The sequence below is a fragment of the Patagioenas fasciata genome, chromosome 14 (genome assembly GCF_037038585.1).
Source record: "Patagioenas fasciata isolate bPatFas1 chromosome 14, bPatFas1.hap1, whole genome shotgun sequence".
In the NCBI taxonomy this organism is placed as follows: domain Eukaryota; kingdom Metazoa; phylum Chordata; class Aves; order Columbiformes; family Columbidae; genus Patagioenas; species Patagioenas fasciata.
The window spans coordinates 9,575,797-9,601,701 of NC_092533.1; the positions used below are offsets into that span (position 1 = coordinate 9,575,797).

At 44.6% G+C, this 25,905-nt stretch overlaps 1 protein-coding gene across 1 annotated transcript; it reads left to right on the top strand.

The window, feature by feature from the left end:
• The first annotated feature begins 669 nt into the window (after positions 1 to 669).
• On the top strand, positions 670 to 10,234 carry CXCL14 (C-X-C motif chemokine ligand 14). Its single transcript, XM_065849033.2, has 5 exons — positions 670 to 851; positions 1,078 to 1,158; positions 2,034 to 2,139; positions 6,787 to 6,897; positions 9,085 to 10,234. The coding sequence occupies exons 2-5, from the start codon at positions 1,095 to 1,097 to the stop codon at positions 9,098 to 9,100; spliced, it is 297 nt and encodes a 98-aa protein (XP_065705105.1). The 5' UTR covers positions 670 to 851; positions 1,078 to 1,094; the 3' UTR covers positions 9,101 to 10,234.
• The last annotated feature ends 15,671 nt before the right edge of the window (positions 10,235 to 25,905 follow it).

Below are 25,905 nucleotides of genomic sequence, written 5' to 3' on the forward strand. Positions count from 1 at the left end.
GCGTGGGCTGGGAGAGGGGCTGAGATGAACCGCGGATAAGCAGAGGCATTTATCTGCAATATGGTTTGAATACATTACTATGAAGGAGATTAGAGACCCGACTCTGATCTTCACCCATTTCAGTTACGCAGGCAAGAGTCTGGAATCTGGATTTTAAAGATGGTATTTTAGCTGTTACCAAAATCAGAAACAGACTCTGCAAGGGACAGGGAATATGTATTTACATCCATGAAGTTTCTGCGTGTTACTACCCCATTCTTAGCAAAGCAGAACATTGCTGGACTGTTCATTAAAGCAACCCTAAATTGATCTTATTTCCTGAAACATTCCACATGCTAAACCTGCCTAACAGTGCTCTTAGGGATATTTTTTTCTCATTTAATTCACTAAGTGTTCCTTTAGATTTGAAAGCCCGTTAAAGCTAGAAAATAATATTAATAAAGTCAATAGGTGACACCCCTCCTCAGGTGAGACTTCTCCAAAATTCCATTTCCAAGGTGCATGGGAATTTCTGGAGCACTCCCAAACCGGGTTTTTTCCACCTAGCAGCCCCATTCACACAAATACCACCCTCCCCCCAGCAAACCTCCTCCTGGTGAGAAATGTCCCAGCTGGGCAGGAGCAGCCACCCCATCATCTGCGTTCCCACCCCCGGGATGCTCGGGGCGGGGACCGGGGGGTCCCCCCCGGGCCAGGAGCGGCCGCGGGGTGCCGGTCCCCCCCCTCGCTCCCTGCTGGGGCTGAGGAAGCGCAGGGAGCCGCGGAGTCGTTCTGCATATTAATGAGCCGGCAGCAAGGGCAGCGGGAGCTGTTTTAAAAGAGGACAAGGAGAGGAAAGCGGCAGAGCGCAGGCAGAGAGCGGGCAGAGCGCGGGCAGGGAGCGGGCAGGGAGCGGGCAGGGAGCGGGCAGGGAGCGGGCAGGGCGCAGGAGGAGCGCAGGCAGCGACAGGGCATCAGCACCGCCGGGAACCGCTCTTTGCTGTCCTCTCCTTGGTGACATCCAGCCCCAGGGACAAGGGGATCTGGGGGACAAAGGCGAAGCGAGAAAATTCATTAAAATCCCCGGCGTCTCTGCAGGTACCTGCTGCCTCATCATGAAGCTCCTGACAGCAGCTTTGCTTCTGCTGTTCATCGCGATGTGCTTAGCCAGCGCAGAAGGTAAGTTGGTTTATTCTGCTTATTGCCATGTAAACATGTTTTCCAGGGGGTTGCTTTTCTGGTAGTTTTTATTTGCTTCTTGGTAGCCTTCAGTTTGATTTAGCTGTCCCCTGCACGTTGGGAAAAGTGATGTATTACATCTGTGGGGTAAGGTAGCTGTGAGTTTTTTAAAGGTGGAAGTAGAGATAAAATGCATGCAACAAAGTTGTGACTTCATTGCAAGCCAAATAGCCCCAGCTCATGGTGTGGGAGGTCACACCATGTTGTCCATTATTCAGGAGATAACTCCTTCAAAACCAAGGGTGGTTTTCACAGGGAAAGTAGAACAGAGCTGGATTTCATAGCACAAATTCCACCAAGTGTGCCAGTGTGCGTTTTCAGCCGTGCACAAAAGTGATGGTTTGAAAAACACTCAGCTTTTGTCTGGCTGCAAATGCACCACAGCATCCGTGCGAGGAGAAATTACTGAAAGTCCTGCAAAGTCCAAGAGAGACAGAAGTGAATGAGAAAGTAGCTGGGATGTGCATTTGCTTGCTCAGTTTAAAGCAAGTTCTGACTCTTCCATTTCCTTTTGTTAAATACAATTACATTTAATCACAGCAGGTGCGCTTTAAAAAACGCTCTCAGATTTACAAACCCTCAGAACACACGTAGTGCTCTAAAACATATTTCCCAGAGAGTCACTACCTTTTTCTGGGATATAGCAAAGAAAATATTACTCTTTTTAAGCTCAATGGCATTTAAAAAAAAAAGCTTTTCCCACTGAGGCTTGAAAGACCAAACTGAAGTTTGTGTGTGCACACAGGCTGGCAGGGAAGGGACGCTTGGTATGCAGGAGGCTGTGCAGGCACATGAGAAAATGCTTTCTCTTGTAGGCGTAAAGTGCAAATGTTCAAGAAAAGGTCCTAAGATAAGATTCTCTAACGTACGGAAGCTGGAAATAAAACCGAGGTACCCGTTTTGTGTGGAAGAGATGATTATGTAAGTTTTATTTCATTTATTGCATTCTGTTTCCCTATCGGCTGAATTGCTTTACCTTATACTGCAAGTTCCTTCTTTGTTCTTTGTTTTTCTCACACCCTGGCATGCTAATTTCTGGGAATAGGCATTTGCTGTATCTGATGCAATAAAATGCGCAACTCTGACCAAAAAACAAGCTATCATTTTTTGACATAATTTTTTTTTGCTCAAAGAAATATTTGCCAAATAGGTAGTGATAAAAGGATAAATCAATAGTTCAAGTGAAGATAGGGACAAATCCTACTCCAAGCTGCCTGATGCAAAATCCAGAAGTATTTAGTCAAGTTATTTGGGGCGTGCAGGGTAAGAACATGAGCAGAGTTTGGTCCACGGTGGTTTCTGCAAGGATGAGTTACCCCAGCCGCAGCCAGATTTTCACCTGTCTTGTACCAGAGCCACCCTCTTGCATTCAATGGGATTACCCAGCACGTAAGGAAGTGCTTTCCTCCCCATCTCACTGCAAGCCATGACCAATGCTGCCGTGAAATATCGAAGTGATGTAGTGACTCACTGAACCAAGGCAGATACAGGGATTTTTCTCATCTCTGGCTTAAAAGGAAGTTGTTTTTCAATTTTAACTGAGAGAAGACAGCAGCGAGCCCCTCTGCCAACTACGAAGGAAAAAAAGGATCTCAAAAGAAGCTGCACCCCCAGAACACCAAGGACTGATTTGCTCCAGCGTTTATGCTCCCTCTCTGAATGTTTGCCGTTCACTTAATCTTAGAAAGATGCTTTAACAGCAGGATCTGAGTCCTGTCTCGCCAAGCCGCATGTCACTTTCAGTGCTCTGTAATGTGCATGGGGCCAAATCCTGCCTGTCCGATTGGCACAAAAAAGGAGATACCATCAAAGCCTGATCCTGCCCACATAGAAATGACTTGCCAGTCTCGGCAGAGGTTTTATGGAGGAGAAATGGAGAGTCGAGCTTCCTTAGGTTTCCTCCAGATTTACACCAGCATCATTGTGAGCAAAGCTTAGCTCAGGGAACATCAGACCCACCGCTTTGAAGCCCAAATCAGCTGATGGCAATCTGTAAGGAAAAACGCTTGCAGAGCATCGCTGCCTGAATCAGTTCCTTGCAGCTTTACTTTGTTTGCTCTGACCTTTCAATAGCAAAAGGTTGGTGTAGAATGGCACTAACTCTTCACATCCCACTACAGGCATTTGCCTGAAAGCAGCTGGTGGCTGGTTTGATATAAAATAAATCTCATTAATGCAACATTTAATCAGAAAGTCAGGAAAGCTGGAACACTGCACGAGCAGTTGCTTTCCCAGCTGGATAGTTATGCAGATGCCCAGCAATGCTATTCAAAACCAGAGTGTGTCCCTGGGTTTGCAGCAGCTGCGGGGACAGAGCTGTCCCATGGCTGTCCCATTGCTGCTGCTGCCTGTGGGGCAGGCAGGGCTCAGCCGCTGCTGTCACTGTCTTTCCAGCTACTCTGGTGCAGTCTGAAATTAGTATTGAAAACAAGCTGAAATTAATATTCCAAGAACCAATTGATCCAGGAGTCTCCGGACAAGGCACAGAAGAGCTGAATTCCTGCAACTGAGTTTTTATTGCTGTGGTGACCATCTAAAATGAGTTGTCAAAGCTCAGTCCCCTCCTGACCTCCTTGAAAGCTCTTATCTTTTCATATAGGAGAAGTATGATATAAACGATGTTCAGAAGAGAAGTAGCTACATGTGTGCAGTTTAGGAAGGAATTTGTTGGGGGGGCCATAACCCCCCAGCAGAGCTGTGGCACAGGGTAAGAGGTAGCTAAACTGAGTCCTCAGTCTTGTCAAAACCTATCAAGATTCACTGTGCATCTCGCAGTAATTGTGTGTATCTGTCTCCTGGAATGAGAAAAAGCAGCAGAAAACAGGAGGGAGGTTTAACTCTTTCTGTCTGAAAGAATCCAATCCCCTTGCACTTATTGCCCCATCCCAAAGAGTGGGGATGTGTCAGGGAGAGGACGGTTGAGCCAAAGATGGGAAATGGGCACCACTGGGGGCCTTTATCAAAGGACAGCTGAGGTGATGGCAGTCCCTGCACTGGCTCAGGTGAAGGGACCAGAGCCAGCAACCTGCTAGCCTTGGGAACAGGGTGCCTGTAGGCAGAGGTGCAGCCCCATCGTCCCTGTGGATGAGATGCATGGGGGCACAAAATGCTGAGGGGGTCAAAGATTGAGCTGGGACACTCATCCCAGCTCCAGAGACGTGGATGTACTGGGAGGATTTTGGCACAGGGATCTGTCTGGAGGTGTACGATCTGGTGCTTCAGTCCCTTCTCCATCCCTCTCAACCTCTTCTTGCAGCTCATCCAAAGAGCCCCTCTCTCAGGGTATCAGCTGCCACAGTGCCTCTTCTTCAGCACATCCCCTTACATCTCCTGGACCAGTATCCCAAAGAGCAGGGCCATGTCAGCTCAGGGTGCCCAAAATTGCTACCAACCAACTCTGTGCCCACAGCACCAGGGACTGCATAGGAACTGCAGGGGCCCATGGAGCTGCCTTGGGAACGTCTCCCCTGCTGTCCAGCCTCCAGCATCAAAGCAGAAGGTGTGTGTGTGGTGTCAAAGCAACACATCTCAGCCTGAGAAAAGCCCTGGTTGTTTGCCTGAGAAGCAAACCACACATCAACTCCTCATTAGATTGCAGGCTCCAGTAAATCCAGAATTGTCCTTCACAGCTCCTGGTGCGAATGTAGATCTTGCTGCTTTTCAGAGTAACCCCTGTTCCTCCTCCTGTGATTTGGCTTGTCCACCACTTTCTGGAAATACCCTTTATGGTCTGTCAGAAAAGAAATCCAAACCAAGGTCTGGCATCAGCCAGTGCAGACAGCACAGCTGAGAAGGTGGCCACTGGGTGCAGAAACTTTGTGCTGACCTCAAGTCCCTTAAAACTCACATACCTTGTGCCTCCAGTGAGGGTTTGGTTTCACTCCTATTCAAAGCTGTAGGAAAATTCCCCTTGGCTGAGAACATCCTTGAAGCAGAGACAATCCATAGGTTTTAGCAGTGACCCTTCTCTTCCTGATGTCTGCAGCCACAGAGGTTGTTGGAGGCTTTCACAGGGGTTGGGGAAAGGGCCACATCCTCCCAGAAAACAACCCAAAAGTTACACCTTGTCCTTTTGCAACTTTAGCTCACACCTGATGGAGGTGGAGCAGAGAAGCAGAGCGAAGAAGGTTAATTGAATGGAAAGAGCTATTCGATCACATTGTAAAACATTGAGATAGAAAACATGGTGAGACCCTTAGCTCAGCTTATGCAGGCAATGTGCAGCATTTCACTTCCATGTCCCCTCTGCACCAGGCAGGTTAAGCTGGGAAAGTTTGCAAGGAACTTTTCCTTGTGTTAGAAGATAAACAGCTCTTTTCTGAACCAAACTACAAAAGAAGACCATCAGTACGCACAGATATTTCTGGTTTTCTGCCATCATTTTACTCACATTTCTAGAAGTGTTTAAATAATCCCATTATAGTATTTTAGCTAAACAGAAAACCATGTTTCCCTGTTATGGATGGTATTTCCAGAAAACTACTAATTCCAATTAAAATTGTAATTTTTGTTTTAATCACAAAATTAATAACAAAACCAGAAAACTGTCTTATTTTGAGCCCTGAGAAGTGATAGCAGTCTTGACATTTCTGGAAAGCCATCCTCTTGGGAAGCAGCTCCAGGTCTCTTGTGTCACCTCACTGTGGTAGATCAACCGGTGCTGGCTTCACTAAGCCCTCTGGAAGGAAACCTGAAAAGAAGACTTTTGCCACATTTTGTTTCCCAGCATGCTTTGTCCTGACAATAAGGGGACACCAAACCACTGCTGCTGGCAGGGAGAGCAGGATCAGCTTGTGGTCAGAGCAGGCTGAGGCCCCCAGGACTGTATGTTGGGGCTCAGAGCTAGTCTGCTGGTCACAAGGCACTCTGCCATGTGCAAGTAAAATATTGTGGACTTAAAGAAAAAAACAAAACAAAACAAAGGAACAACAAAGGAAAAAATAACCAATGAAGTGTGTCTGATCTTTTCTCTTGGATGCGATATTGTTGAGTGTAAGGCAACTGACTCCTCATGCAAACACCTTGCAGTTGCCTGAATGAGCCCTAATTAAATCAGCTATTAAGCTCAAAAGTCAGCCAGAGTAAACCCACTGATTAAAAAGAGTGAGTAATTCTTCCTCTGGTACAACCTAGTCTAATGGTGGACAATATTGCACTGCACTGAGGGTCCACTTAAATATGAGAAGAAACTTCTTCTCAGTGAGGGTGGCAGAGCCTGGCCCAGGCTGCCCAGGGAGGTTGCGGAGTCTCCTTCTCTGCAGACATTCAAACCCGCCTGGACACCTTCCTGTGTGACCTCAGCTGGGTGTTCCTGCTCCATGGGGGGATTGCACTGGATGAGCTTTCCAGGTCCCTTCCAATCCCTAACATTCTGTGATTCTGTGATAACAGCTGAAGGTCTGCTCCAAAATTATGACAATAAACACAAATATCTGCCTTAAAACAGAAACCAGGAACACTTCCTACCTGGGTGAGAGCCCCCTGACTGATTTTGGCATTTATCCGGAGTGGGGGCAGAGAAGCAGCATTTTCCTCAACTTCCATAACCTGTGCTCGCTTCCCTTGCAGCGTGACCCTGTGGACACGGGTGAGAGGGGAGCAGCAGCACTGCCTGAACCCCAAACGCCAAAACACTGTGAGGCTGCTGAAGTGGTACAGAGTATGGAAAGAGAAAGGCAGGTAAGTATGAGCTTACTCAATGGGTGAGGAGAAAAATCTCAGTGGCAAGTTGGGCAATCAGCAGCTTTCAGACAGAGAGCTCCTAGGAAAATTTGCACACTGCAAACACTCTATTCAGCACAGAGGATGTATTTCATTACCAAAATTACAGTTATTAATGGATGTTCTTGATGTTATTTCTTTCCAGCCACATGCAGTCTTCTATTTTAGAATCAGGCTGTTCCAATTATAAATAGTCATTAGTTTCTGTTAGTTTCTATTCATCAGCTGATGTTCTCAGTTATTTACATACACTCACCTCCCTTCTACGGGTAAAAAAGCAAGACGAAAAGCTAAATTACTTCCACATAGCCACAAGGAAAGCAGTCAGTAGAGCTGGGAAGAGTGTGCACTGTCACACACTTTAATTACCTCAAAATCATCAATATCTGATGATGCAGATCTTCGCCAATTTTGACTACTGTTTCATTTCCAGAAAAACAACAAACAAACAAAAGCAGCTGATAAGATGCTCTGTCACCTTCTCCCTTGCAAAGAGATTATTTTTTTTTGCAAACCATCAGTCATAGATAGAAGAGTGAGAAAAAGCAATTCCTGCTGGTTGATGGTCAGTGGTGATGTCCCTGTCTGTAATTAAGGGGACCTGCCTGACTCCAACCACCTCTCCAGCCATGACCAAGAAGGATCCTCTGCAGGCAGTACAGTCCCACCAAACCTGATCCTCCTCAACTGATGGGAAATTTGCTCCCCAAAATTAAAGAGCAAATGCGGGCAGTAAGCAACAAGCCCCATCTCTTGGCAGGTCCAAGGATGACATCGAGCTCTGCCACAGCCAGGCAGTGCCGGTGGCACAGATGTCACGGCACTATGAGCGGTGGTGGGTGCTGAACCCTCGGCTGGATCCCTTGAGCCCCTGTGGCTCCATAAACAGAGGACATGGGGAAGACCTGGCTATTGCATAACCACAGATTTGCACTCTTCCATTTTTGTTTTCTTTTGTTTAATAGGGCTATCATTATGATGATGAAAGATGCTTGTGCATTCAGGAAATGTGCAGAGTTCCCCTGCACGGAGTGAGAGGAGGGATGCCCTGTGCAAGGATGTGAGGGCCAGGTGTGGGCTCCACAGATATTAGCGGTGCTGCTCATGGTCTCCTCTGTAGCCCAAAATAAGGGTCAGCTTGAGGCTTCCCTGTAGTCCAGCCAGGGGATGGGGACTGGGCAAGAAGGTGGGATTGCAAGCTCAGCATCCCTGCAGCTTTGGCTGTCAACCAGGGGCATGCAGAAGGGATGCAGTGCAACCCTCGATGCTTTACCTTGCTTTGCCATGTCCAGTGGCATCACCCCACTGCAGAATGTCACCCCCACATCGCACCCAGCAGGTCCCCGGCACTGCTAACCAGGCAGCCGAGTCGAACTGCAGTTGAAGCAGCATCAAGGAATTATTTCAGACATAAAGAGCCTGATAGAAACCAAGTCCTCCTAACAAATAAACGATTTGTCAGTGACTTCAGTGCCAGCTGTACCAAACCCACTGAATTGCTCCCCAGGAAAAGACAGGGAATTTAAATGTAAATGAAATTTAAATATAGTCCAAACATAAATCTCTTCCCCAAATCACCATTGCTCCTCATTTTCCCCATGCCCTGGAAAACCACTTTCATGCACACTTGCCAAAGAGACAGGGATTTTTCAGCAAACAAGCTTGTCAAGTGGTCTTCCCAGGATGCAAACTAGGCAAATAATAGTGCCTATAACATTATTCCAAACATAACAGATACTGTGAATTTATTATCTAGTACAGCTCATGTTATACTTCAACATTTTATCTGAAAGAAGGATTTTTCCAGTGGTTAAAGTGTATTAGCAGATACAGATTTTTTTCATCTTTGTATCCTGATAATCATGGCAGAGCATGTTACTCCCCACATGCCTGCAAGATGTGAGGGTTTAAAAGTCCAACCCTCTTCCCAGATGCTTTATGGATTATAATAATCCAGTGACTGCTGAAGTCAATAACTTACTTTCCAATTTAAGCAAAGGCTAAAACTCTGGCTTCTTTTCTTTTGTTGTTGTTTGTGGGGATTTTTGTTATTTTATTGTTGTTAATTTTATCACTATTATTTGGAAAGGAGTTGTTTTCCATTAATAGTTCAAGTTTCTTGCTCTCGACTTTCCTTCTGTTTAGGGTTTATGAAGAATAAGAGGAAGCAGCATGAGGAATGGAATGGACTCCCTTGGCTGGCATAGGATTGGGCTCTGCAGAAGGTTGTTTCTCTCACAGACATAAGACACAAATTCTATATTATTATAAAGCACTTTTTACCAAGGGTCAGTTTTTACATTTTATAGCCACGTGCAAAAGGCTTCCAGATTCCACAAGCATCTGTTGCACTTCAGATTTCATACCCGTCTGCTCGGGAAAACTCACGCTTTTCATTTTAAAGAGATTGGGGGTGTTTGTGTTTGGGTGGGGGGTTTTTTGTTTGTTTGTTTTTAATTGTTATTCATTCATACTTCACTATGATTGCAATCGAGCTTTATAAGCTCATTAGACAAACAGTAATGTTTGTAAAGGTGTTATACAGCCGCGTCCCTCACCCTTTCGCAGCGGGAAAGCTTCGGTGCTGCGGCTGTTGCTCACATTTGCAGCCTCCACTTTAGTCGGGCTAAGCGGGGACCAAAGACAAGTTTGCTGGGAAAGATGCCACCAAAATGTCATGGTTGTAACTGCAGAAGTGAGGTCCCTCAGCACATCGTCAGAAGAGTATCGACATCACTTGTGTACCTCTTCGTTAATGGACTTGAGGGCTTGCTGCAGGATGAAGCATCTCATATCTCCTATTTAACATTTCATGTCTTAGTAATAAAAATGACCTAGAAATGCTTTCTAAGAAGATGTTTAATTTTTTTTCCACCTGAAGTTATCACAGAAAGTTTGTGGCTTCAGTACTGAGACATTTTAAGCTTCAAGACTATGATTTCCTAGATTTGTAGCAACAACACCTTTAAAAGGTACCTTTTTATGGAAAATGATAGGGTAAACATATAAATACCTATATATGCTTTAGTCACAATACAACATATTCATTATTTTGAATGTAATACTTCAATGTTAAGCAATGAATTCATCTTTTTAAAATAACAAAACTACCTTTTCATTTGTAAATACACTATAGGAAGTCTCTCTGTATTATCTTTCTGTATAATGTACTGTACTGCTAAATTATCATATGCTATTTAAATGTTGGAAATATTTAGAAGGTTGCATGCAGATTTCATATTTCTTTCTAAGACAAATGAAAAAAAAAAGTAATAAAAAAAATATATTTAAAAAAGCTGATAATTGCTCTTAAATTCCTTATGTCACCAGAGAACTCCAGCCACTTCTAATAACATTTTACCAGATGAATTGGTTTGGGGAAAAATACTGAATCAGAGAAGCTGATTTAGAGACGTAGCACCTTGATGACATTTGAATTAAAAAACATTATTTTGGTCCAATCTACTTGCCTTTCTCATTTTAGGATTTGGACTTCACCCAAATACTGAGGAATCTTGTTACATAAAGAAGGGCTGTGCCATGTGCCTATAGCCACTAGTCTATTGTTATGTTAAATAAACGTAAATCAACCACTCCAGATCCATATAAACACAAGTTAAATGCAGTGATTTAGAAAAGATCGGGATTAAACACAGGAAAGTTGTACAATGGAAGTCATGCAACAAAATCCTGTGAGCCATCTCCTCCCTTCCATGCAGTCTCTGCTCTTGCCTAAAGGGGGTGACTTTGCACCCAACAAGTCTACAATGCTCCCCACCTAAAAAAGAGAGCAATGGATAATAAGCCAGCAAAAACTTAACTGCATTAAAACCTCCTGGTGTTCCCCAAACAGCACCGCTCTCACCCTCGGCTGCTTCCAGCTGTGCAATGGCAGGTTTGCACAGCGCTGCTGCCAAGATCCGTGCAACTCCTGCAACAGTGATCTTACACTGTGTAATCACGGCAATGCCTAGTCTCAGCTCAAGGGTTTCCTTCAGTTCAGACCAAAAAAGAAATTCATGTATATGCGCACACTACATACGTACTTATTTACTGTGATAATACCCCAGCAGAACTGAAGGAGAACGAGCTATCAGATTTCAAAGTATTTTCCTACTCTGCACAAGGATGGGGCTACAAGCTTCGGATTCCTGGAAAAAAGGAAGCAAAGATTCCATGTAAAATGCTTGATGAAGATCCCAGTGTATTTAAGAAATTAAACCTCTAGGGACATTAACCACAATGTGCTGCTTCAGACTGAGCTTCTGAACCCGATCTCCAGGCAAACCTAAACCTGCAGGCTACCCAAGCTGCCCCTCTCCTTTCTTGACTCACATTTTAACAAAACCAGCAGTTTTTCCTTGACGAGACTTGATTTCAACATGCTGACAGATTTCAAGAAAAGGTTTATGCTTATTTAGTGACTACTGGGCAACGTATTTCCTGGAAAAGTATTGATACGGTTGCACAAGAGTTGGTTAACGCTCCATCAGGAACACTGTGCGCAGCTCCAGTTGCCCAAATGCAGTACTGGGTGACTCACACCTTGCAGGGTATTGCCTGGACAAGCGACTCTTAGCTCCGGGATCATCTGCCAGACCAAAACCACCAACAAAAATGGGCCACAGAGGAAACCAATTGTAATTTTTTTTTCCTTCCCTACTTGGTAGACTAAAGAAAAAGAACTGTTTGGTTCAATATGTGTGTTCCCTTTAACCTATGTGCTTAGAACAAAACAACTGTTGGAAACAGGAGCCAAAACCATTAAGAGAAAAAAAAAAATAAACACACAACATGTGTCTGAGCTGGTTTTCCCAAGCCTGTTAAAACGCATCTCCAGGCAGGTTTGTCAAGTTCCCAGAAACAGGAGGAGCATCCCTTGCTGTCCCTGATACTGCAGTTACAAAGGGAAATACTGTGTCAGAAGGTAACAGGCCACACACAAAACAGCAACCACTTTCCTTCAGACTGAAACATCTTTGTTAAAACATGTATATATATATATGTATGTAGGTACCTCTTCCACCCTGATTTGGCACCAGCCTTAAAGTTTGCTTTTTATTCCACCAGGTTACAAAGCCACAGGAGACCAATCAGTCCAACCTCCTTGATATACAGACCATACATTTGTACTTTGAGACTGAAAAAGCTGCGGGAGTACAGTCTGAGCACACACCTGCCAACCCTGACCACTCACCAGTTACCAATTTACCTTCCTAGCAGCTTGCACATTTGCAGGTTGAGCCGGAGCCTTGCTCCATCCTGGGGTGCAGGAGCACAAGCAGACCCCACAGCTTCTTTATTCAAGCACTGATGCTACATTGCAAGGATGTAAATAAACCCTTAACAGAGCTTCCAAGGAGGGCAGCAGTCAACTGCTTTTCCCAAATCAACCTGCAAAGCTTCTGCCCAGCACACAGCAGCTGGAAGCACCCAGAGACAGAGCACCCAGCCCTTTGTACAAAACCTCCACACCCACACCCCATCCCTCTCATGGGTACCCCCAGGCTGCCCCATTCAGAAACTGCACTAGCAAATTTTATTTTAATAAAAGCACAAGTGTGAATCAAGCAGCTGCAGCAAAAGGACAATAACAGGGGGACCTGCCTTGCCTTTTCAGTGAGAGTGCTACACGGGATTAGTAATATTATACAGACCCTTTCACCACTTTCCTTTCACTTGTTCATATACAGTCCAGGTCAGCAGTGGTCAAAAATTTTATTAAGAAGCGATAGCTGCTTGGTGGTCTGTGCGGTGCTCTCAGCAGGTCCAGCTGCCTGTCATGCCCCAGCTCCCCCCAGCCTCCCTAAATCAAGGCACAAGGCCACATCACATTGCTACACACATGGGGACCTTTCCTGGCCACATCCATGTGGTGGGAGAGCTGGTCCCGCACTAATGAGGTTTCATCAGGGCTGTGGGAGCAAAAGTGAGACTCGATGGCAAAGTCAACAGAGGGGCCGGGGGGTTTGTACTGGTCACCTGCAAGCCCTGGGTGGGAGGTTGAAGGCAGCGTTACAGCAATACAAATGCTCTCTGAGCTAATTAAACTGAGTTGTGTTCCTTCCGGGCCCACGTTTGTAGATAACAGGAACAAATGTGAATAAAAAGCCAACACCCCCAGGACTCATCATGCCACCAAGATCCACAGCCAGGGAGCTGCACCTGTCCAAGGCCAAAGGGCCTCCTGTGTGACCTGACATCACTTAACAGGTTTCATATAAGCCCAGAGCTTGCACTCTCCAAAACACACTTCCCATTAGGTCGAATGAAACATCAGTCAGATTTGGGGTATTTTTCCTCCAAAGCCAGCTTCCAAAAATGAGGCATCCAAATCCAGATGTGCACAGTAGCTGAAGACTTTGCTTATTCTGAGTTGCTCAGCATCTTTGTGAAGAGGCAAGCTGGTTTTGGCTGTTGGCTGAGTTGGGACTTCAGATCCAGGACAGGCAGTCCATCCTGAAAGCTCTGGTCATGCTGACTTCATGCCAGGGCAGCTCTCAGTTTTGCACTTTGTACATCTTCCATACATAGCACTTGTGCTGGGATTTCTTGTTCAACTTGTTCCCTTCAATGGGTTGGGGTGCATGCGCTCACAAATCAAAATATAGGTATTTTTGAAGATCATTCTTTGCGGCTCTCACTGACTGTGTTTGCTCCTTCAGAAACCCCCATGTCTGTTATTCCTTGATTTCCCTCTGATCCTAAACTGCAAAGAGCCAAGTGCTTCCTGGAAGGTGCTCAGTTTGCCTCGAAAGGCTGCACCCCATGAGCCCCCAGATATCCTTGCAACCAGCACACAGTTCTGGCAAAGTACCCCAAAGCACATTTCCTATAATTCCTTTATCTGATATAACCCATCCCAGAACAGCACCTGGGATTGCCACTGCCTGAGAAACAGCAGCTGCAGATGCATTTGCAAGCACAGAGCTCCAGAGGCTTACAGGGATTTTTGGTGCTTGTAGGTATCAATACACACCTTAGAGAAATTCCAATTTTTTGCTTAATTTTGGGCAGGCAAGCAACTTGGAAAAATCCCACACCACTGTTAGATGAGCTTTCTTCCACTAAATACCTCTGGAAAGACTGACCCCTTCATCTCTACAGACCACACCTGCAAAGGTGTTTGGGCTATCATTTCATAGAGAAAAAGCTAAAAGCCTGCACAAAATTGGGCCACCATTTGCTTGTCATATCTCATATGAAGCTGAGATAGAGTAATCATTTTTTATTTTTTTTTACACCCCCCACCCCCAGGGTTGCTTCCTTAGGCCATTACCTCTACTAATCAGTGGCCCTGCCCAGGCAGCAATGCACTAGCAGTCCCTGATTCATACTAGAGATATTAAATACTAAGTACAGATACAAAATATGGGGTTTTGGTGCTTTCCAAAGCATCCTCATTTTTATTAGCCAGCACTATATGAGAGAAAGCTGTGTGAGATCAGAGGGATGTTTGGGGACCCCAGCAGCCCCGGGGTTCAGCCCCGACCCTTGCTCTTATCAGCCCCACAGCACTTTGGTGTCCAGTGGCTCTTGAGCAATGGCCAACAGTTCCCAGCCCAGAGGGCTGCTCTGGAGGACCAGCAGGAGAAAGCAGGGCTGAAAGGACATCTAGTGGCAAACAAAAACCTTCCCAGGTAGCCTCAGAGCACCTCTACATTCATCTGCATTATAAATCAGTTTGGAGCCTGATCATTGCAGAGTTGGTGAAGGGCATTCCCAGCATCGCAGTGCAAGAAAAGCTTCAGCTGTTGCATTTCCATACCCAGGTAGGGGAAATCCCCCAAAGCAAAGAAAATGCAGCTGTATTTTGGGAAACCTGCTCAGGGGTTTACAGAATCATATCACCCTGTTAACATGGAATACGCACACTGAGGGCAAAGTGGACATCTGGCTGCCACCACGTCTACAGGAGCCATGTCCATCACACCAGCATGGGAAACCGGACTGCAGTACAAGTCTGGGAAGATTCATTCCCTAATCACCAGACTAAAACCCTTAAAACCATCAGAAGTTCCTGCCCAGCTCACCAAGCCATGCAGCTTTCTTGCCCAGCAGATTTCCCTCCTGCCACCAGCTCCCCAGTCATCCCAGGGCTCACAGGACCCCATATCCCCAGGTGCTGCATTTGGGTCCTGTCCTCAGACAGGACCATCCAACTTCCCAGCAGAAAAAAATAATATTTTTTTTTTTTTTAGATTATATATATATAAAATTATATGTGTACACTATCACCTTCAATGCCTGAAGAAAAGAACTTGCTCCCTCTCGCTGGGTATGAGCACAGCTTCAACCAACCATCAAAGAAAAGCCAAGATCCCTGGAAGAAACACTTTGTAGAGATGCAATATCCACCAGCATTTATTTTCTGAACCCGGAGTGACAGGTTGTATTTCTGGCCCTTTTGCCAACCTCTGAAGCACTCAAATCCTCTTAGATTTTTGTCTCATCTTTTGCCTGTTCATATTATCAGCTCTTTGGGTAGCAACCACTCTGACGACACACATGGAGGGTATCCAGCACAACAGGAGCTACTTGACTGTGAGCGGGCACACAGGACCTGGAAGGGAGGAATGACATGACATGAAGTGACAATAAGGCAGGCAGCCAAGGCCTGGGAAAATCACCACGCCTGTGTTTTTGTTTTTCTTCCTACACAACAAAAGAGGTTTGTGAATTACTCTTGGATGGGTTTCAGAACCTCTCCCAAGAAAAAAAAAAAAGAAATCCTGCTCGTGTTTACTTAAGACTGATAATCACAGGAATAATTATGATTTATTCCCATCATAAATCTTGGAGCAAGAAAACGGTTTTGAAGTTTGCAAGATTTGCTGGATGACAGAAGCAAAACACAGCTCTAATTGCCCTTCTTTGTTGTGTTTAATTAAGGATTCTGAAGCAACTGATCTCAGTGTCTTTTCATGGTTAGAAACCTGCAAGGAAAAGAAAAATCTTTCTGCAGGGCCACCAATCAAAGCTTTGTTGGGTTACTAGGCACTAAGTGTGCTACATCTGAACACTCAGGACTCCCAGAAAAAGAAGCTTATTAAAGGAAAAGAAATGCTACAACAGGCTGCTTTTTTTCCTCTTCCAGTAGGCTTCAGCGATTTTGAGCTCACTTCTAATCCCGGAAGAAATGTCTTTTGTCTTTATCCCTCAGCATTTTTGCCTCATTACTGTCCATTCCATTGTGTTGCATAAAAATACTTCTCCATCTCTATTACCTTCATAATTGCACTATTTACATTTTTCCTTGGGGTTTACTTCAGCTTCCTCTCCAAGTCTAAAAGATTTATCACTCCTGCAAACACATTAGGAAAAACAAATCAGTCTGGAGCTCCTCAGCTCCCTCCATGGACCAGTAATTACCAGTCAAGCACCACTCCTTCCCAGCAAGAACCAGTTTGCCAAACACTACCTCTCAAATTCACACTGTAAGTGACTGGCAGGGTGTTCCCTCTCCATTTTTTTGTACAATAGCTGAAACAGTTCTGCCAGGGAAATCCAGTTCCTCATAACACTAATGACATGACACTAATCAGTGTCAAATCATCACACCTGACTCAGAACGATGCCACCAGCCCACAAGCTCCCGCAGTGGTTACACTCAGCTTAGGCTGCATGGGCTCTGTGAAGATAAGAAATTAACAAAAAGGTAAGAAATCCTTGGGACTGCTTGGAATCTGAAGGTACTTGGGGCAGTGTTTTTGCAGAAAGCAACTGCACTTGATGAGTGTGGCACACCTCAGGTCCAGAGCAGGACCACGACCATCATGTGCTGCATCCCCAAAGGTAGCACCCACAAGGAAGCCCAGGAGTTTTGGTGTTACCCAGAGACTAAAATGCCAGCTGCACAGAGCAACATGCTGCATAGCAATGCATGGAAGTGCTAATCTACAAAGGGAAAACGTCAAATACAGCTTTAGGAGAAGAGAGGACTTTCGGGTTTGTCATGCCTGGGAAACATTCTTCTAAGATCAGGAGAAAAGGCCAGAGGAAAACCAATCTCCTTTCTGTTTTCCTAGAGTTTCAGCTCTATGCCATCTGCATCACGATGATCCAAATAGTTTATTGAATGCCAGTTGCTCTGTTTTAAAATAATTACAGGATGAAGGGTGCTGGGTGCACAGCTCCAGCAACTGGACAAGAAGATCCACAGTAACTCACTGCAATGACTTACTACTCACATATATACACATACATATTTATATACACACAAATATAACATAAAATTGATAAGATTCTTTTTCTTCACCAATATTTGACCTTATCTCTTTTGGATAACACTCTTTTTAGCAAGTCCCGTTCCCTTTTCTATCATACACGTAATGACAAGAATATTGAATTTGGCTAAAGCTTGCAGTGGAAAATAATAAAGGAAATCAAATAGAAATAAAGAATTGTCATAAAGCAAAGACTAGTGGTAAAACAACCAATTTTCCATGTTCTCAAAAGCCTCAGGGGAATTTCCCCACTTCAAAGTAGGTACCTGGGTTTTCCAGCACGACGTCCACACAGGGTTGCCAGAGCTGGCTCCAAGTTGCAGCTTGGTAAAGGTTGACACCTTGTGGTTATTTTCATCACTTACAAGTCAGGAAAGTTTTTTTTTCTCTTCTTCTGGGGAAGTCTGTGGGTGGAGTTCAGAGATTAAGAGCTAAATTGCCAGCACCTGGCACGTAATGTGTGTGGGGCTGAAATCTGGGGGGTCATTAACAGGTTAATGAAGATAAATAACACCAAACACTGAAAACTATAAAAGACAAAATCATACTCTATTTGTTTCTGGGGGAAGCAAACAAAAGATTCCTTGGGATAAGAGCCATCTGTATATACACAAGGTCCACAATACAAGTAATAAAAAAGTGACCCTGTGAATGATGTTTCTCTGTGATTTTGCAGCCCCATCGGATCCCCTCCTCTGTTTGCACAGCAGGGTAAGAGGCTCGGAGCCTGACCTAAGGCTGACAGCTGCTTTGGTGAAGTGTAGCTGCATCAACTCCAGAGAAATTCTCCCTAATACTCACCAGAGTAAATGGAAACAGGCTCAAGACCTGCAGTGTGTCAAACCTGAGGTGAAAGAAAACAACAATACTTTGGGTTTTATCCAAGGGGGGTAAAACCAAAGGACATCTACAGTCTGAAGAAGAGGCACATTCACTTAATGATTAGCGGTTGCACTTATTTTACTATTTATCTGTGAACACAGAATTTATTGCAATTTAATACATGCTTAAATTGGAAAGGAAAGCAGCATTCCCTCAGCAGAGGCTCAGTGCAAACACATCAGCCAAACCTGTCTCCCCTCATTAGCCAACTACTTGTTTCAGAGGAACGTGTTACTGTGGAAGAGCACACAGCCCCGAGGAAAAGAAAAAAACTCACTTAAGACAACATGTACTTTCCCTTATTCATGCTGCTGCACTGCCTTTCTAATACCACGACAACTAGAACTAGTATTTTGTATTTATTTAGCATTTTACACCTTCGAGCCATTCTAAAATATGTAGTAGCAGACTTTAAACTTCAAGCTACCCTGGTAGAAAAATACTCACTAATTACAAGGGCTAATATACACCTTGAAAACTAGTCTTACCATCTAACTGAGGGTCAGGCTTATTTGTGTACCCTGAACATCTTCAGCCCAGCTCCAGGCATAAGGCACAGAACTCACAAAATCTTCCTTTTGCTCTCCGCCCAGTTCAGCTGCATTATTGAGCACTGGTCCCAGCAAACCCAGTACTTCGGACCCACAAGAGTTTTCAAGGGCTGTTACACCTGTAGTTTAACACTGTGCTTTTATTTTTCTTTTTATATCCAGAGACATTATCATAAAGAGACACTGAAAGAGATGGTACTTCGCTGTCAGTGTGATGAAAAGCAAGACAGAGTCCCTCAACTTCCCTGCAGCTGCTCGCACTTACAGCGAGATGATTTAGGCTAGAATTTAAGATGTTCTTACCTGTGGTTTTGTCCCTGAAGAATGGGAACTTTAGAAGATACATTGCACATATAACACTAAGATAATCAACTGCAAAGCAGCCCAGTTAAATGGATACCCGGAGGCCAGTTAAGTCAGTGTAAATTATTCCTTTAAATTCCAGAAAGCAGAGCAGATCCGCAATTTATTTATAAGTTACTTTCAGCTAAGTTTAATGACATTTGTTTGAAAAACAGTAGGACATCCTTCAAAAAGCTGTGTTGGTACAGGAAAAAAAAAAAGGTTATTTTAAAAAGAGTCGGTGTCATCTCAGTGTGTTTACACTGAAGCATCTTAATTCAGGAGCCGCCAGGTGTTCCATTTTGTCATTTTCTAAAAATCACATTCTATTTAAGTCAAACCAAATCTCTTCCTCCTTTTACCCTCCCTGACACCAGGAAAAGCTCTTTGTATCACTTTTTCACACTCAGAAATGTTTGCAATTGTACTCAAGGTCACACAGCTCCTTTACTGATATAGGTTTATTTCGTTGTTTTTGCTTTTGTTTGTTTTTGCTAATACAATAAAAGCAATACAATGACAGCACAAGGCCAAATGAAAGCACAGGATTTTTAGGTCACTAGAGCAAGTTTTGTTTTGTTAAATAAGCCACATCCACAAGAGCTTTTCTGGAGCCCGCGGAGATGCGAACCCTCCACTCTGCATGGCCGAGTTTGCAGCTCTGCGCCTTGGGGTGTCACCCTCGGCCCTCTCATGGCCAGGCCAGGGGAGCTGCACCCCAAAGGTGGCACCCCCGGGGCTCAGGGTGCAGGGGCTCTGCCCACTGTGGCCCAGGGCCACGGGTCGGGGCTGCCCCCTCACCTTTTCCACCTGTCCTGCTCTTCCCGAGCACGGGGGCTCCCACAGGTCCTTGGCCAGCTCTCACATTTCTTTTGGGGTGAATTCACCTGCCTTTTTTTTTTTTAATGAGATATCAGCTTTTCCCTCACTGATATAATCTTTAATATAGATGGCCTCTATTTATATATAATACATCCAGCCTCTTTTGATGTGAAAAGCATCTAGATGGTTTCATACTGATGCTCCTTTACAGAGGGACAAACCAAAAATTACAGGCAAAACTTTCCTATCTGCAATGAAAGTCTGCAGGTAGGTACATTTCAAAATTACTTTTTGCTTAAAAACATGAGAAGCATCTCTTTTTTTTTAAATGCATGTGTACTCTAACTGACAGGGCAAAACAGCAACTGAGGTGTGACAGGAAACTTCCATCTAGACCCCCTGGGAATACTGGAGACCCAGCCCTCCTCTCCCATTTTGTGTGCATATGTACATATACCACATACACGTGTATGCAAAAGTTGACACCGTCACTGTTACTAACAATTTATCTTGGCCTTAGCCATGGCCAGAGCAAGACATTGCAGAAATACTACAAATAAAACCATACATGATCCCATGTATGACAGCCACCGGTATTTCCAAATATCTCTGGCTGCTGTCACTGCAATCCTTAGAATCACAGAATAATTTTGGTTGAAAAAGACCGTGAAGATCATCAAGTCCAGCTGTTAACCCAACACTGTCACTAAACCCTGCCCCTAAGAACCTCTCATTCTTACAACAGACAAGACATCTTTGGGACAGCCGTAAAGCTTCGCACAGGAGCATGATGTGCACACTTGTGTTCAGATGTGCACACGTGTCATCGCATGTGTGTACACACAGGAGTGCACACAGCTGCATGCACACATGTGGTGAGCACACGCAGGTCTGCACGTGTTCACACGTGTGTCTGTGTGTGCACAGCACTGGGGGGTTGCTCCCCAGCCTTGCCCTCCTGCCCTAAAGCCTGGGGAAGGAAACAGGCAATTCTCCTGCGGGTGCAACCCTTGTACGTACAATGCCAGGCAAGGGATTATACCAGGGATTAACATCTTAAACTCCCCTACCAGACCAACTGATTCAAAGATCCTCAGGCCAGTAATCGTATTACTGTCACTGGGATTACCGCGTTCCTGGGTTCAAACCCGAATTTCAGAAGTTGGTGAGAGCTGTCCCCCAACCCCTGTGCACCCCGAACTCCCCAGGCTGGGGCAAGAGCTGCTGCATTTGGGTTTTTTCTCCTTTTCTTTAGCCATTCTCTCTGTTTCCCCTGAAAGAGCCAGGAGAAGACTCCAGGAGTATTTTTCTTGTCATCTGCCTCCTCTTAATTCCCAGTAATTTATCCTGTATTAAAAGTCCCTTAAGGAAGAATGGCCCAGGAGCCAACACCTGCTATGCAAATGGCAGCAAATCCCCTGGGCCCCCGTGGTGGGGACCTGTGGGCTGCTGGTGGTCCCAGGGCATCCTCCCCCAGCCACAAGACTCCATCTCCAGAGCCAGGGGCACCCCAAGAGCCCCCCCAAAACCTCAAGCTCAATTTCATCCCACTGTTCTGATGCTTCCGTTCTTGCAGGTTATCTTTACTGCAGGTAAAAGAAAATAAAAATAAAAGCTACTACTAAGCAAAATTATTTATATGGAAGGTATAAAAGAAAACCTGAGCATCTCAGCATGGAGTTAATCTTCCTGCTTTGGATGGCGTTGGGGGGGTTTTCATCCACATGGCAGTCAATGAATTTTGTCCCTTTCTTTTAGGATAAGTGTTCTAGTTTCAATTGACAAAATACTGATCAACAAAAGAGGGAGAATTGTGGGCGGGAGAAGGTGGAGGGGGAGAAAAAAAAAAAAGAGAGAAGAAAAACCTCTTGCACAATAAGGTGAGGGGAAAAAAGGGCTCATTTCTTGGAGGTGACATCCTAATCTCATTTTTCCCAGTTAACGTGGTAGCCAGGAGGCTGGGGAAGGGCCAGGCAGGGAGCCAGCGTGACCACACCAGGAGGGTTTGGCCCTTTTCCTTGGATAGCTGGGATTAGGGGTGTTGAAACCTCAGGCAGACGATCACATCCACAGGCACCTGCACCCTGCACCAGGTCCAGCCCAGCTCCCCAGGGGTACCCGGTGCCAAAATGGGGGGAGATGGCGAAGGCCCCGCACAAACCCCTCCAGCTCCATGCTTTCTTCCCGTGCCCCTTTACCATGACCATATATTTCCCAGCTCTGAGCGCTTGACTGACATTTGGGCTATTATTCGGGGAGATAGATTGTTTGGCCTGAAGATGCATTGTTTGGGCTCCTCATAAAAGAAATAAGTTAAATGCTGCAGCTACCACACACAAAAATGACTCCTTCTGGCCATAAAAACAGTGGGACAAGGAAGTGGTTGTAGGAGTCAAACATAATTGATGCTCAGAAAGATGTTATAAATAATCTGTGCCGAGTCCTCTCTCATGTGCCTCAAAACCACAGAAAGTGGCACTTTTTTTTTTTTTTCTCTTTATCTCCCCTTGAATTCAGGAGCATAATACACCATGAGCACCAATAATTGATGTATGTTATAATTCTTCATTACCCTATCAGTAGTCTGGGAAAATTGGAAGAAAAGAAAATGCCAGAAAGTTATGGTAAAACTTAAGATGCGACAGAAGTAGCTTTCTTTGCTCATGCTGTGAGTGTTTGAATAAGAAGAATGTCCCTGCACTGTAACAAGCTAAAAGAATGAGGAAGACAAAGGATTTCACGAAAAAGGTTTAGATAGAAGACAAGGCAAGTGAAACTGAAAGGAAGGGAAAAAAAACCATTTACAATGGAACAATGCGTGTACTAATCGCTTTGATATATTATACAAACCCAAAGACCCAAAACATTGTGTAATTATTTATAAATGACTTCTCCACTCCTGTGTATAATACCGAAGAAAGAATAAAACTGCAGGCTACTCTCAAAACTATTTCTAAATAGACCCAGCTCAAAAGGAAGCAGAAGTGTTTGAAAAAAAATAATTAATGGTTGATTTTATGGTTGTCTCATTAAAACATTTTAATTACAACAAACAAAATACATTTGTGCTTGCAAGGAACAATTGCTTACCTACTCACCCCCCCTTCCAAAAATAAAATAAAAAAAAAAGGAAAAAGTTACATCACATGTTTAAAACCTGAAAATAAAACATTCCCACTATTTCTGCAGAGTCCCCGGGAGGGGTTGAGCCCCAGCAAGAGCTCCCAGGCACTTATGTGGGATTCCAGAGCGGATTCAGCTACTCCAGGCCAGGAACCCCCCAGCACGCAGGGAACCTCCCTGCGATGTCCTCTGGTCCCCCCACGCTGCCCACGGACAGGAAGATGAGGCCAAACCCGTTAGGGACAAAGCCCTTGAGCTGCTCCGGAGGCACTTCCCCCACAGAAGAATCAGCTCCTGCTCCAGAAGGGGTTAACGCCGCCCATGTGCAAGCTGAGATCCCTTTCAAATATTGGACTTCCAGGGCTGTCCATTAGTCAGGAGTCACAGCGTGAACCCCTGAACCCTCGGGTAGCCCCAGGCTGGGAGCTGTAAGCTGACTCCGGCCGGGCAATGGGTCCCAGGGGCACAGCACCGTCTGTCCATCCCATCACTGGCAGCCCTCACCGCACGTCTGTCCCCAGCCCAGGCTGGACAAGTGGCCACCACACTCTGCACCATGCCCATGCAAGTGCAGGGAGACAAGCTGCCTCATCAAGCCATCTTCTGGTTTTATATCTATTTTTAAGATTCCTGCTGCATCAAGCTGGGCATCCCCTGGGGTGAGCAACCATGATCCTCCTTTTACCCCTTCAAGGCACTGGGTCGAGCTTTCTCCTCCCAGAGTGATGGCTTTGCCACCAGGCACATCACCTCTCCAAATTGAGTTCAAAGCATCTTTCACAGACAGCTCTGCCTTCCTGCTCCAGCCATGCTTGCAAACAAGGGAACTAAAAAGTAGTATTTTCCTGGTTGGTACATTATTTTGACACTCATCCCATTATCGGTTTAAGATTTCACGTACTAATGTAACAAAACATAGAGTTTGGTGAGTTGTACTGAAGTGCATCTTAAACCTTAAGAAAAATTTAGTACTTCAGACTTCTCTGAGGCATCTTCCAACTGCGGGAGTGGTTTTACGGTGAACCACTCATTTCCATGCTTGCAGAGAAGAGTGATGCTAACACTGCTCTAATGATCGGCATTCTGGCCATTTTTTACACGTGAGGCTGATTTCTAACAGGGAGATTTGTTTACTTTTATGAGATATGATGAACACTTACAAGGGAATGGTATCTTCTTATGGACCAGCTTTTTCCTTGCTAGAAATGGTGCATTTTAAGAGAAGTGTCGAGCACCTGGGAGCCTTGCAGCACCTTTTCCAACAGCCTTTCCTCCACCTTTATTTATTAATTCCTACTTTTTCTGGAGTCCAGCCCTGAGTGAGACCCAACACACAACATCTCAACACAGGGTGGAGGTTTGAGCTTCAAGCTGGAGGCCCCAGTACACCAAGTGATAAATGGGCTGCATGGAAACGCGCCCACAGTAGTTCGCTGTGATTTCAGATGAGCATGTTGCCATCCCACATAGTGAAGGATGGACAGTTGTTCTTTTACAGTTTCCATAGTCAAAAATGCCATTTAAAAACTTTTTTCTCCTTGTTAAAAGTGCTGTAAAGCATCTCAAAATAGATGGTATTTATGGCAAGCTTCCTTAGAGTTCCAAGTACAAAACTTATAACACCCATGAGTCCATCTGAGCCCAGCGGCACTTATGTAAGGTGAAGAAGTTAATATCCAAGGCTAAAAATCAGAATGAAGCCACCAGAGAGATGCTGGAAATACATTCTGTGTTGCTTGAAATCAAAGGTCCTGTTTCATTTTGGGATTTTTTTTCTTTCCTGATCACAGAAAACTTCATGAAACTTCAGCAGCAGACTGCTGTAGGAGCAGGCTCAGAAGGTGTAAGTGCTATTATCTCTGTTGGCTGAATAATTTATCTGCAAAATTAGTAGACTGTCTGCGATAGAACTGGTTGAATTATTCATTGGGAATAAATTATCCAAGATATTTAGCACTTCTGTTTGCGAAGGCTTCCTGAAACAATTCTGGTTTTGTGAATGCATTCGTTATTCATAAGTACGCAGTGAATAGATTATGCAAACAAATTTCAGCCTATGGGTTGTTTGTGAAACATTCACTTCATTCGGGCTATTCATGGCTGTGACTGATCATAGAGACACATGGTGCTCTCTCCCCTCCTTGATTGGAGCACAAACTTCTAAAACAAGAGAATAACAAATGACAAACTGCAAATGATGGATAAGGACTAATGAATAATGCGCTTTCACTGCAAACTTTCAGACAAGTGATCGGTTGTGCCAAAGTCTGTGAAACTCTAGGGAATCATAAACATTTTAATGAATAAACTATTGACTACTCAAAGACATCTAAACAAAAGACAGTAAAAGTGTTGCAGACAACACCAGAGTTTATACCACTTTATACAAAGTGCACTTAACAAAAGTTTAACATTTTTTTCCATATGCTTCCTTTAAATTTTGGTCCTTTCTGATTTTCTTCTGGTTCATGCTGGAAACTCCACTGCCGATCTCAGCCTGGCAACCGAGGCCACTAATTGTGCCGTCACTTAAGGACATGAGTAACCCAGTGAAGTGGAACTACTTAGTGCACAAAGTCATTTACGTATGCACAGGCCCTAAAAACATCAGCCTAATTGCAGGTTCAGTGATTGAGAGGGCTCAGTCCCTCCTGCAGAACAGTCCGACACCTGGTCTTCAGTGGTTATGTTGCACATCGAAGGTCTGTAGTCATATAAAGATGTTAAAAAGAAGAAAGCAAACTGATTCAGCAAGCTTGACCACTGGAAAACTATTTCTAGTTTGAGACTCGTTAATATTCATCACTCAGGGCTTCTTGGATTGCTCACTTCTGCGCGTGTTCTTTTTGGCACAAAGCAGGTTGGTTGTGGCAGTTGCCTGGTTTGTGGATCATCTCAAAGTGAAAGAAGTGAAAACCAGAAGGAATACTCCTAATAACAAATTCCTAAAGTTCAAGTAAAGAATGGTAGCTATGAATTTAAAATACAAAGATAAAGACAATAACTTATGCTGTCAGTTT

What these genes read in the sequence shown, in the direction of transcription:
- CXCL14 (XM_065849033.2), top strand. Translation starts at nt 1,095, where the DNA reads ATGAAGCTCCTGACAGCAGCTTTGCTTCTGCTGTTCATCGCGATGTGC. An exon ending in GTGCTTAGCCAGCGCAGAAG is followed by an intron (nt 1,159 to 2,033) that starts GTAAGTTGGTTT and finishes TTTCTCTTGTAG; the next exon opens with GCGTAAAGTGCAAATGTTCA. An exon ending in TGTGTGGAAGAGATGATTAT is followed by an intron (nt 2,140 to 6,786) that starts GTAAGTTTTATT and finishes CTTCCCTTGCAG; the next exon opens with CGTGACCCTGTGGACACGGG.